Here is a 12,971-nt window from a genome sequence, read left to right on the forward strand (position 1 = left end):
AATAGCCTTACTAAGATCCATATAGACTACATCACGAGAAGATCACAAGAAAGGTATGAATGATAAGGGCACTTCAGGTCATTTGATCTTCCTTCTTGCAGAATACTACCTCAAGTGTTGCAACACAGTCGTGGATGAATGGTGACCCTTCTTAATGGACAATTTCCTGGTGAGGAAAATAAAACGAGGCTGGTGTCATGTCTCTGTATAACTCGTGCTACTGAATGGATGGCAATTGTTCTTTTGAACTTCGAACTCGGAGGGAGGTGGTAACCTTTCACTGAAGGGATAAGTGGAATCCAGTCCAAGACACCATTGTAAGTGCTGAAAAACACTTGTTTCTCTCTATTGCAACCTTTCTTGCCTCTGTTTTAATCGATATGGCTCATACTGCTTTGATTATTTCATTTCTTCTTGCTCCTGAGCTACAGTTACTCCATCCCACAGCAACATCTCCTATCCAAACTTATCCTTTCCCAATTATCTCAAAACTCCTTATCTCCCTGACTCTTTCTTTGATCCAATAATTTACAAAACACAAGCTTCGAGTTGCCTAGTCACTACCTCCTGCAACACTTCCTCTCTCCTACACTTTGACTCTCCAAGGAACACAGCCAGTTTGGGGCAGAAGATGGCAGAATGCACACAGAAGGGGAAGAGTGGCAGCAGCAGGAATGAGAGGAGAAAGTTCAACGGGAGATCGATAAACATTTGGAACTAGATGGATTGTGAGATGAAAACCAAACAGAAAGCAGTGCAAAATATTGGGGGAAAGTATTCTTTTTCTTCGTTCCTGGGATGTGGGCGTCGCTGGTTAGGCCAGCATTTATTTTCCATCGCGAATTGCCCTTGAGGTGGTGAGCTGCCTTCTTGAACTGCTACAATTTGTGTGGTGCTTATTATAATTTATCGTGGCGGTTTGATTCAACTGAGTGGCTTACTGGGCCATTTCAGAGGGCAGTTAAGATCAACCACATTTCTGTGGGTCTGGAGTCACATAGAACCAGACCGGGTGAGGACGGCAGATTTCCTTCCCAAAGGGCATCAGTGAACCAGAAGGGTTTTTATGATAATTCAGTAGTTTCGTGATCATCATGACTGAGACTAGCTTTTCATTCCAGAATTATTTAATTAACTGAATTTAAAGTTTCCAGCTGCCGAGGTGGGATTTGAACTCATTTGTCCAGGCCTCGGGAATATTGGTCCAGTAACATAACTACTATGCGACTATATCCTGTATTGCAGACCGGGGGGCCAGCAGCTTGCTTCCACGGTCCCTCACTGCCCATTGAGGTTGGCACCAGACATAGAGTCGTAGTCATAGAGTTATACAGCACAGAAACAGGCCCTTCGGCCCACCATGTCTGTACCAGCCATCAAGCACCTAACTATTTTAATCCCATTTTTTTTTTTTAGAGATACAGCACTGAAACAGGCCCTTCGGCCCACCGAGTCTGTGCCAACCAAGAACCACCCATTTATACTAACCCTACAGTAATCCCATATTCCCTACCACCTACCTGCACTAGGGGCAATTTACAATGGCCAATTTACCTATCACCTGCAAGCCTTTGGCTGTGGGAGGAAACCGGAGCACCCGGCATAAACCCACACGGTCACAGGGAGAACTTGCAAACTCCGCACAGGTAGTACCCAGAATTGAACCTCCTGGATCTGTGAGGCTGCGGTGCTAACCACTGCACCACTGTTCCAGCACTTGGCCCACAGCCTTGTATGCTATGGCGTTTCAAGTGCGCATCTAAATACTTCTCAAATGTTGTGAGGGTTCCTGCCTCTACCACCTCTTCAGGAAGTGAGTTCCAGACTCCAACCACCCTCTGGATGAAAATTTATTTCCTCAAATCCACTCTAAACCTCTTGCCCCTTACCTTAAATCTATGCCCCCTGGTTATTGACCCATCCACTAAGGGAGAAAGTTTTTTCTGATCTAACCTATCAATGTCCCTCATAATTTTGTATACCTCAATCATGTCCCCCCTCAGCCTTTTCTGCTCTAAGCAAAACAACCCTAGCCTTTCCAGTCTCTCTTCATAGCTGAAATGCTCCAGCCCAGGCAACATCCTGGTGATTCTCCTCTGCACCCTCTGCAGTGCAATCACATCCTTCCTATAGTGTGGTGCCCAGAACTGTACACAGTACTCCAGCTGTGGCCTAACTAGCATTTTATACAGCTCCATAATAACCTCCCTGCTCTTATATTCTATGCCTCGGCTAATAAAGGCAAGTATCCCATATGCCTTCCTAACCACCTTATCTAACTGTGCCGTTGCCTTCAGTGACCTATGGACAAGTACACCAAGGTCCCTCTGTACTTCCTAGGGTCCTACCATCCATTGTATATTCCCTTGCCTTGTTAGTCCTCCAAAAATGCATCACCTCACACTTCTCAGGATTAAATTTCATTTGCCACTGCTCCACCCATCTTACCAGCCCATCTATATCATCCTGTAATCTAAGGCCTTCCTCCTCACTATTTACAACACCACCAATTTTTATGTCATCTGCGAACTTACTGATTATACCTCTTATATTCACGTCTAGATCATTAATGTATACAACAAACAACAAGTGTCCCAGCACTGATCCCTGTGGGGATCTTTGTTCTTTGTTCTTTGTGGTACACCACTGGTCACAGGCTTCCACTCGCAAAAACAACCCTTGACCATCACCCTCTGCCTCCTGCCACTAAGTAAATTTTGGATCCAATTTGCCAAATTGCCCTGGATCCCATGGGCCCTTACCTTCTGAACCAATCTCCCATGTAGGACCTTATCAAAAGCCTTACTGAAGTCCATGTAGACTACATCAACTGCTTTACCCTCATCTATAGATCTAGTCACCTCCTTGAAAAATTCAATCAAGTTAGTTAGACACGATCGCCCCCTGACAAAGCCATGCTGACTATCCCTGATTAATCCCTGCCTCTCCAAGTGGAGATTAATCCTGTCGCTCAGAATTTTTTCCAATAGTTTCCCAACCACTGATGTTAGACTCACCGGCCTATAATTACCTGGTTTATCCCTGCTACCTTTCTTGAATAATGGTACCACATTCGCTGTCCTCCAGTCCTCTGGTACCTCTCCCATGGACAGAGAGGATTTGAAAATTTGTGTCAGAGCTCCTGCTATCTCCTCCCTTGCCTCACATAACAGCCTGGGATACATCTCATCTGGGCCTGGGGATTTATCCACTTGTAAGCCTGCTAAAACCGCTAATGCTTCCTCCCTTTCAATGCTAATATGTTCAAGTATATCACAATCCCCCTCCCTGATCTCTACATCTACATCGTCCTTCTCCATAGTGAACACAGATGAAAAGTAATAATTTAAAGCCTCACCTATATCCTCCAGCTCCACACACAGATTGCCAATTTGGTCCCTAATGGGCCCTTCTCTTTCCCTGGTTATCCTCTTGCCTTTAATATACTTATAAAACACCTTAGGATTTTCCTTTATCTTGCCCGCCAGTGTTTTTTCATGTCCCCTCTTTGCTCTCCTTATTACTTTTTTAACTACCACCCCCCCCACCCCCCCCACTACACTTTCTATACTCCTGTAGTGCCTCCACTGTTTTCAGTGCTCCGAATCTGCCATAAGCCTCCTTTTTGTTCCTTATCCAATTCTTTATATCCCTTGACATTCAGGGTTCCATGGACTTGTTGGTCCTACCCTTCACCTTAACATGTTGGCTCTGAACTCTCACTGTTTCCTCTTTGAATGACTCCCACTGGTCTGATGTTGACTTTCCTACAAGTAGCTGCTCCCAGTCCACTTAGGCCAAATCCTGTTTTATCATATTGAAATCGGCCTTCCCCCAATTCAGTTCCTTTATTTCCGGTCCATCTTTTTCCTTTTCCATAACTACCTTAAATCTTACAGAGTTATGGTCACTATCCCCGAAATGCCCCCCCACTGACACTTTTACCACTTGTCCGGCTTCATTCCCTAGGATTAGGTCCAGTACTGCCCCTTCTCTTGTAGGACTTTCTACGTACTGGCTCAAAAAGCTCTCCTGTATGCACTTTAAGAATTCCACCCCCTTTAAGCCTTTTGCACTAATACTAATATGGGCGGCACAGTGGTTAGCACTGCAGCCTCACAGCTCCAGCGACCCGGGTTCAATTCTGGGTACTGCCTTTGTGGAGTTTGCAAGTTCTCCCTGTGTCTGCGTGGGTTTTCGCCGGGTACTCCAGTTTCCTCCCACCACCAAAAAGACTTGCAGGTTGATAGGTAAATTGGCCATTATAAATTGCCCCTAGTATAGGTTGGTGGTAGGGGAATAGAGGGACAGGTGAGGATGTGGTAGGAATATGGGATTAGTATAAATGGGTGGTTGATGGTCGGCACAGACTCGGTGGGCCGAAGGGCCTGTTTCAGTGCTGTATCTCTAAATAAAAATAAATATCCCAGTTGATATTGGGGAAGTTGAAATCCCCTGCTATTATTACCCTATTATTTTTACACCTCTCTGAGATTTGTCTACATATCTGCTCCTCTATCTCTCCCTGACTGTTTGGAGGCCTGTAGTACACTCCCAGCCAAGTGATTGCCCCCTTTTTGTTTTTAAGTTCTACCCATATGGCCTCATTTGAGAAACCTTCTAAGATATCATCCCTCCTTACTGCAGTAATTAACTCCTTGATCAACAGTGCAATGCCGCCTCCTCTTCTACCTCCTCCCCTGTCATGCCTGAAGATTCTATAGCCTGGAATATTGAGCTGCCAGTCCTGCCCCTCCCTAAACCACATCTCTGTGATAGCAATAATATCATAATCCCATGTGTTAATCAACATCCTCAATTCATCTGCCTTACTAGTAAGGCTCCTTACATTAAAATTGATGCAATCCAGCCTTGCATTTTTCACTTGTGCCTTAACAGGTCTATATTTGCTCTGCCTTCCAGACTGACTCAGTTTCTCTTCTATATTTGACTGTGCATCACCCCCTACTGTACTTCTACTCTGTATCCCATCCCCCTGCCAAATTAGTTTATACCACCATCCACCCCCCCCCGCCCCCAACAGCACTAGCAAACCTCCCAGCAAGGATGTTGCTCCCGTTCCGGTTCAGGTGCAACTCGTCCAACTTGTACAGGTCCCACCTTTGCCAGAAACAGACCCAGTGATCCAGGAAACTAAAGCCCTCCCTCCTGCACCATCTCCTCAGCCATGCATTCATATGCTTTATCCTCCTATTCCTATGCTCACTAGCATGTGGCACCGGGAGTAATCCAGAGATTGCAACCTTTGAGGTCCTGCTTTTTAATCTGCTACCTAGCTCCCTAAATTCTTGTTGCAGGATCTCATCCCTCTTTCTACCTATGTCGTTGGTACCAATGTGTCCCACGACCTCTGGCTGCTCACCCTTCCCCTTCAGAATGTCCTGCAGTCGCTCCATGACATCCTTGACCCTAGTACCAGGGAGGCAACATACCATCCTGGAGTCACATTTGCAGCCTATCTGTACCCCTTACGATAGAATCCTCTATCACTACAGCTCTCCTACTCCTTTTCCTCCCCTCCTGTGCAGCTGAGCCACCCGTGGTGCCACAACTTGGCTCCTGCTGCATTCCCCTGAGAAACTATCTCCCCCAACAGTATCCAAAGTGGAAAATCTGTTAGAAAGGGAGATGGACCCAGGGAACAGATACATATCTGGACAGATACATGAATGGGCAGGAAGCGAAGAGATACAGACCCTTAGAAAATAGGCGACATGTTTAGGTAGAGGATCTGGATCGGCGCAGGCTTGGAGGGCCGAAGGGCCTGTTCCTGTGCTGTAATTTTCTTTTCTTTGTTCTTTATTACCTGCCTAGTTCTTCTACTCTGCCTGGCGGTCACCCAGTCCCTTTCTGCCTGAGCAGTCTTTACCTGCGGTGTGACCACCTCCCTGTGTGTGCTATCCACGATGATCTCAGCCTCGCAGATGCTCCACAGTGTGTTCAGCCGCCGCTCCAGATCCAAAACGTGGATTTCGAGTAGCTGCAGCTGGAGACACTTCCTGCACACGTGTTCGCCCTGGACACTGGAAGTGTCCCTGACTTCCCACATTGCACAGGAGGAGCACTCCACGTTGCCGAGCTGTCCTGCCATGACTTACCCTTAATTTATCCCCTTAAATTACCCAAAAGTTAGATTATTTACACTAGGGACCTTGATTCCCTAAAAAAAAACACTACCGACTATATTAAAAAAAGTAGACCTTTCCCTTTACTTTTAGTTACTTACCCAGCTATTTCGAGTTATTCCCTAACAGCAGTTACTCACCAACTAATCACCTGACAGCATGATAGGAACATAGGAGCAGGAGTAGGCCATTCAGCCCATCAAGCCTACTCCACCATTCAATTAGATCATAGCTGATCATCTACCTTGATGCCACTTTACCGCACAATCTGCATACCCCTTGATGTCATTAGTATCCAGATATCTATCAATTTCTGTCCTGAAGATGCTCAATGATTGAGCTTCCAAAGCCCTCTGGGGTAGAGAATTCTAAAGATTCACCACCCTCTGAATGAAGAAATTCCTCCTCATCTCAATCTTAAATGGCCTACCCCTTATTCTGAGACTGTGTCTCCTGGTTCTAGACTCACCAGCCAGGGAACTATCCTATCTACATCCTCCCCTTCACGCCCTGTAAGAATTTAATAAGTTTCAATGAGATCATCTCTCATTCTTCAAAACTCTAGAGAATACAGACTCAATTTCCTCAATCTCTCCTCATAAGACAATCCCACCATCCCAGTGATTAGTCCGGTGAACCTCCTTTGCACTCCCTCTATGGCAAGTATATCCTTCCTTAAATGAGGAGACCAAAACTGTACACAATACTCCAGGTGCTGTCTCAGCAAGGCTCTATACAATTGCAGTAAGACTTATTTACTCCTGTACTCAAAACTTCTTGCGATGAAGGCCAACAGACCATTTGCCTTCTTAATTGTTTGCTGCACCTGCATACTAGCTTTTAGTGACTCATGAACAAGGACATCCAGGTCCCTTTGGACATCAACACTTCCCAACCTCTCACCATTTAAGAAATACTCTGTCTTGCTGTTTTTACTACCAAAGTGGGTAACTTCACACTTATTTACATTATATTCTATCTGCCATGTTCTTGCCCATTCAATTAGTCTGTCCAAGTCCCCTTGAAGCCTTCTTGCATCCTCCTCACAACTTACGTTTCCACCTAGTTTTGCATCATCATGATATAGTAACCTGGTGGGATCCTCCGTGCAGATTTCCCTCACAGTCTGTGGTATCTTCCTCTCTGGCTGAGGCTGGTTGCTCCCTCTGTGATCTCCCCCATTCTGGCAGGGAGTGTCACTGCTCCAACCAGCCAGTGCTCAGCACTCTTTAGATCCCCACCATTCACCATGATCCCACAGCGCACAAAACTTAACCCTTCCCTTTTGAGAATTAACTAGTTGTAAAATGGAAACTGATCTTAAACCCTGGATCCTGAACAGAACGTGGGTTTCCAGCCCCAGTTCCCACTCATTGAGCACCCCACCCCACAGTGTCTGGGCTCAGCTGTTACCGCTACCTCCGGGGAGCTTACCCAATGAGTTCCTGCCCTCCTCCACAGTCTCATTGACTATCCGAGCGACTCTTGCTGCATCTTTCGCCATTATTTCCACAACACACGGACAGCAAAGGAGCAGTAGCAAAACTGAAACACAAAAGCATTACCTTAAACAAACCAGAACCTTTCAGTGAATTTCTGTGTCAAGCATAGAGAGAGTGGTAGTACTGGGAGTCAAACAATTGCTGTGTTCAGCAGCCAGTGTCAGACCGAGCACAGACTTACGGTTAGATACTGTGTCTGTTTTCTTCCGTCCCAAAGTTTTAAGAGGGTTAAAACTGCCCTCTATCTTGCTAGGGTCCTGTTCCACTTTACCCAGCTTGTCACTTATAGAGTCATAGTGTCATTACAGTACAGGAGGAGGCCATTCGGCCCATCAAGTCCACGCCAGCTCTCTGTCGAGCAATCCAATCAATCCCATTCCCTTGCTTATCCCTGTAGCCCTGCAAGTTTATTTTCTACAAGTGCCCATCCAGTTTCCTTTTGAAATCATTGATTGTTTCCACTTCCACCACCCTCATGGGCAGGGAGTTCCAGGTCATTACCATTCGCTGTTACATGAGGCCCCACTAGTTGAGAGTTTATACTGGGGAAGGGGAATGTAGACATGCATTCCAGTTAAGCTTAATCTTGTGTTCACTCAACCATATCTGGTTGCCATCACTGGATCCGGACTGATTTTCCCCTCCCTAGCTCAGAGACACGAAGGTTGGTTGTGCTGTCTGAGATCAGCTAATACAGTATAACCTAGGGTTAAGATCACTACTAATGAGAAGGGGCATTCAGATCATCTTAGCTCAATCATCCTTAGGATCCAAAGGACCTTAAAGTCCCTCCTTGGCAGTTTCCAACTGTTGCTAACTGATTATGAGGTTTTCACCTTCCCTGCTCTTTCTGTATATTTGAGTGTTTAGTGTACAGCTCAGTTACTCCCAGGTCTCATGACTCCATCCTTCACCTATTCAACACCATGGAAACGATTATTAGTAAATAAGAAAGATTTGCATTTATATAGCACCATTCACAACCTTAGGCTGTCCCAAAGTGCTTCACAGCCAATCAAGTAATATTGAAGTGCAGTCACTGGAGTTCGTGTGTGGTCCATTTCCCCTCCCAGATTCAGTATGTTACACCTGCCTGTATTAAATTCCATCTACTATTGTTCTGCCCACTTATATAAATTCTCCAACTGTTTCTGTAGTTTTGGAGTTGCCTTCTCTTATTTAACAGCCACTCCTAGTTTGGTATCATCTGTAAACTTGCAGCAGCCCATGCAGTACTATTTATCCCAAGCCAGACACAGCTCCTCTTAACAGGTCCTTGTTACTTTCTACCCTTCGGCCAATCTCTCATCCATTCCCGCACAGATCTGCACAGATCCCCACAGCTTTGAGCTCAGCGAATAGCCTTTCATGTGAACTTTTCCCAATGCCTTTGGAAGTCTGGATAACCTCCCACAGTCCACTTGGATCATCGCTTCCTCAAAAGAATGTGGTAAAGCAGCATCTGTGAATTCACGTCGACTGTTCAGGTGAACGTAAAAGATCCCACGGTGTTATTTCAAAGAATATCCCCCGTATGCCCCTCGGCCGACTTCACTAAAACAAATGATCTGGTCACGTATCTTATTGCTGTTTGTGGAAGCTTGCTGTGCGCAAATCAGCTGCCATACTTCCCACACTACAACAGTGACTGCACTTCAAAAGATACATCATTGGCTGTAAAACGCTTTGGGACGTCGTGAGTTGTGAAAGGCGCTATATAAATGGAAGTCTTTCTTTATCCTTGATAATTGATTTCATTATTACACGAGGTTGGCAGTAGGACTAGGCCTGCAGTCTGATTTGTTGGCATTTATGAGCATGGACACCACACTGTCCTTTTGAAAATAAACTGCGAGCTCTGTCTGCCCAGTGACTCCCTCATAGTCATTGTCATTATCTCACTAATCTCTTCCCGAGTCTTTCTCAGAGGGATAAATAGCATGGTCTCGGTGACTCATCTTTACCAATTAAACTGGGGGGAGGGGGAGATGATATTCATTCTGCTTGTCTCACAGTCCCTGAGAGTGACCATCAGAGGCCAAGATAAACACAGACCTCCTTCCACCTGCCTCTCCACACAGCACAAGAGACACATGTATGGTGGTTTATTTCAAAATGGACTCTGTTTGTGCTCTGATTCCCCATTGCTGCAGAATCAATATTAAGCACCTCAAGACTGGCTTAATGACATTAATAGAGAATCTGTTAAATTCTGTACTTACCGGTTAGACGTCGAAGTGAAATTAAGGATAGGATTCTGAAAACAGGGAAACATGTACTGCAAAGCAGCCTCCTAACACTGAAATAATGTGACACCAAATCACACAGCTGATCTCTTTCAGCTATGAGCACATATTTTACAGGGCAAACTTGCTGAACCAGTCACATTAGCTTTCAGACACGTGGGCTCACTTCACCAAAATGAATGCACTGAACAAAAGTCATCCAGACTCCCGCAGTGACTGTAAAATCCTCTTTCAATAGCTGACTGCTGTTTGTGTAACAATGACATTTGGATCTGTTCTGCTGTGTGCCGCTCCAGTTCACAGCCTCGCTACATGGGACTGCAGACAGGTCAGGATAGGAGGCTTCAGGGCAGGAATGGCCTCCTTCTGTGCTGTAATGCCTCTAAACTCTATGGCAACAGTGCGCGGTGGAGGGCCTCACAGCCTGAAAAGGACCACGGGCAGCTTTTGTTCTGCTCTCCTGGCCTACCTGCCCTGCAAGGCTGCTAGACCCTGCCTCAAACCAATCCCCCAAATACTGACGGATTCCTGGAACCCCCAATTACCTCTCCCCAAGCCAGCTGGATGTCAGAACACATTACCCCAGGATTCCCCTCCCGCATCAAATCCCGGGATCCCCTCTCTCAATCACGCCCGGCATTCTCAGCAAAGCTCTCAACGTTCCCAGATCTCAGGAAGTCTTTTCCCAGAACTCCTCCATGGTGATCCTAGAACCATAGGACCCTCCCACAGCCCTGGGATCCTAACACTTTATCCCATTCATGCAGAGTCCCTGACCTCTGATTCACTGTGAGCAATACCGGGGGAATTTGCTGGTAGTAATAAGACTGTTGTGTTTCTGCAGTCACCTTTCCGCCCTGCAGATGCTAGCTGTTGCTGAGCTCCATCAAGCAACCTGCTTTATTTTCTCTCGCACTGCCTTGCCTTCCTGCAGCACTGCGAGTTTACCTGCTCCTTCCACAGTGCTGCCTCTGACCCGTTTGTGCCACTCCTGACTTGCAGTGTGGGATCTTGGCTATCTGGCAGGGGACCTCGTGCCCCAACCACTGGTCCTTGAAGCTCAGCGCCTTCCAGTTGTGTCTCCATAGGTCTCAGGCATCTGGCTTCCCGCTGTCTGCCCATATCCGCTCCCTGCCCATATCCACTGCCCGCCCACAGATGCTGCAGACATACCTGCTCCCCGTCCATACCCGCTGCCCACTGCCTGCCCATATCCGCTGCCTGCCCATACCCGCTGCACACGTATATCTACTGCCAGCTGATACCCGCCCCCAGACGCTCTCAGTGTGGCACCAGCATCTCCTTCAGTGTCTCTCCCTCTCACACAGTCTTCCCCTCTCAATCTCTCTCTCTCCCTCACAGTCTCTCTGTCCTTCAGTCTCACCGTCTCTCCCTCTCTCTCACACACAGCCTCACTGTCCGACAGTCTCTCTCTCTCAACAAAATCTCTCTCTCCTTCCAGTGTCTCTTTCCTGCCCATTCTCTCCTTCTGTTTCTCCTCCTCCCACTATTTCCTGCTGATACAGCCTCCCTCCCTGACAGTCTAGCTATAGATACAAAATAAAATGGGATGGGAACCTTTGCAAGGAGTCAGAGGAGGGGGGATCAAAGGCAAGAACAAAAGACAGTAAGGGGAATAAGAAAAGTGATAGGCAGAAAAATCGAGGGCCAGAACAAAACAGGGCCACAGTGAAAAATAGTGGGAAGGGGACAGGTAATGTTCAAAAGACAAGCCTTAAGGCTTTGTGCCTTAACGCGTGGAGCATTCGCAATAAAGTGGATGAATTAATGGCGCAAATAGATGTAAACGGGTATGATATAGTCAGGATTACAGAGCCACGGCTGCAAGGTGACCAGGGATGGGAAATGAACATCCGGGATATTCAGTATTTAGGAAGAACAGACAAAAAGCAAAAGGCGGTGGAGTTGCATTGCTGGTTAAAGAGGAAAGTAATGCAATAGTGAGGAAGGATATTAGCTTTGACGATGTGGAATCTGTATGGGTAGAGCTGAGAAGCACTCAGGGGCAAAAAACATTAGTGGGGGTGGTATATAGACCCCCAAACTGTAGTGGTGATGTTGGGAATGGCATTAAACAGGAAATTAGAGATGCATGCGAAAAAGGAATATCTGTAATTATGGGTGACTTTAATCTGCATATAGATTGGGCAAATCAAATTAGTCACAATACCGTAGAGGAGGAATTCTTGGAGTCTATACGGGATGGTTTTCTGGACCAATATGTTGAGGAACCATCTAGAGAACATGCCATCCTAGACTGGGTATTGTGTAATGAGAGAGGAATAATTGACAATCTAGTGGTGCGAGACCCCTTGGGGATGAGCGACCATAACATGATAAAATTCTTCATCAAGATGGAGAGTAGCTTAATTGATTCTGAGACTAGGGTTCTGAATCTTAATAAAGGAAACTACAAAGGTATGAGCTGCGAGTTGTCTATGATGGATTGGGAAACGTTACTTAAAGGGATGACGGTGGATAGGCAATGGCAAACATTCAAAAAACACATGGATGAACTGCAACAATTGTTTATCCCTGTCTGGCGCAAAAGTAAAACGGGAAAGGTAGCCAAACCATGGCTTACAAGGGAAATTAGAGATAGCATTAGATCCAAGGAAGAGGCATATAAATTTGCCAGAAAAAACAGACCTGAGGATTGGGAGCAGTTTAGAATTCAGCAAAGGAGGACCAAGGGATTGATTAAGAAGGGGAAAATAGAATACGAGAGTAAGCTTGCGGGGAACATAAAAAATGACTGTAAAAATTTCTATAGGTATGTGAAGAGAAAAAGATTGGTGAAGACAAATGTTGGTCCCTTATAGTCAGAAACAGGGGAATTTATTATGGGGAACAAAGAAATGGATGACCAACTAAATGCATACTTTGGTTCTGTCTTCACAAAGGAGGACACAAATATCACACCAGAAATGTTGGGGAACTCAGGGTTCAGTGAGAGGGAGGAACTGAAGGAAATCAGTATTAGTAGAGAAATGGTGTTGGGGAAATTGATGGGATTGAAGGCCGATAAATCCCCAGGGCCTGATGGTCTGCATCCC

At 46.0% G+C, this 12,971-nt stretch overlaps 1 protein-coding gene across 2 annotated transcripts in view; it reads right to left on the reverse strand.

The window, feature by feature from the left end:
• Nucleotides 1–12,971, reverse strand: part of LOC137355297 (leucine-rich repeat-containing protein 20-like) — a 70,476-nt gene that overhangs the window by 35,145 nt on the left and 22,360 nt on the right. Inside the window, exon 2 of one of the 2 annotated variants that reach the window (XM_068020271.1) lies at nucleotides 7,581–7,691. The exons of the other annotated variant lie outside the window; for it this stretch is intronic. Coding sequence (XP_067876372.1) covers nucleotides 7,581–7,650 — 70 coding nt within the window. The 5' untranslated portion in view covers nucleotides 7,651–7,691. The remainder of the gene's footprint in view (nucleotides 1–7,580; nucleotides 7,692–12,971) is intronic. 2 annotated transcript variants of the gene reach the window in all.

The sequence above is a fragment of the Heterodontus francisci genome, chromosome 42 (genome assembly GCF_036365525.1).
Source record: "Heterodontus francisci isolate sHetFra1 chromosome 42, sHetFra1.hap1, whole genome shotgun sequence".
In the NCBI taxonomy this organism is placed as follows: Eukaryota; Metazoa; Chordata; class Chondrichthyes; order Heterodontiformes; family Heterodontidae; genus Heterodontus; species Heterodontus francisci.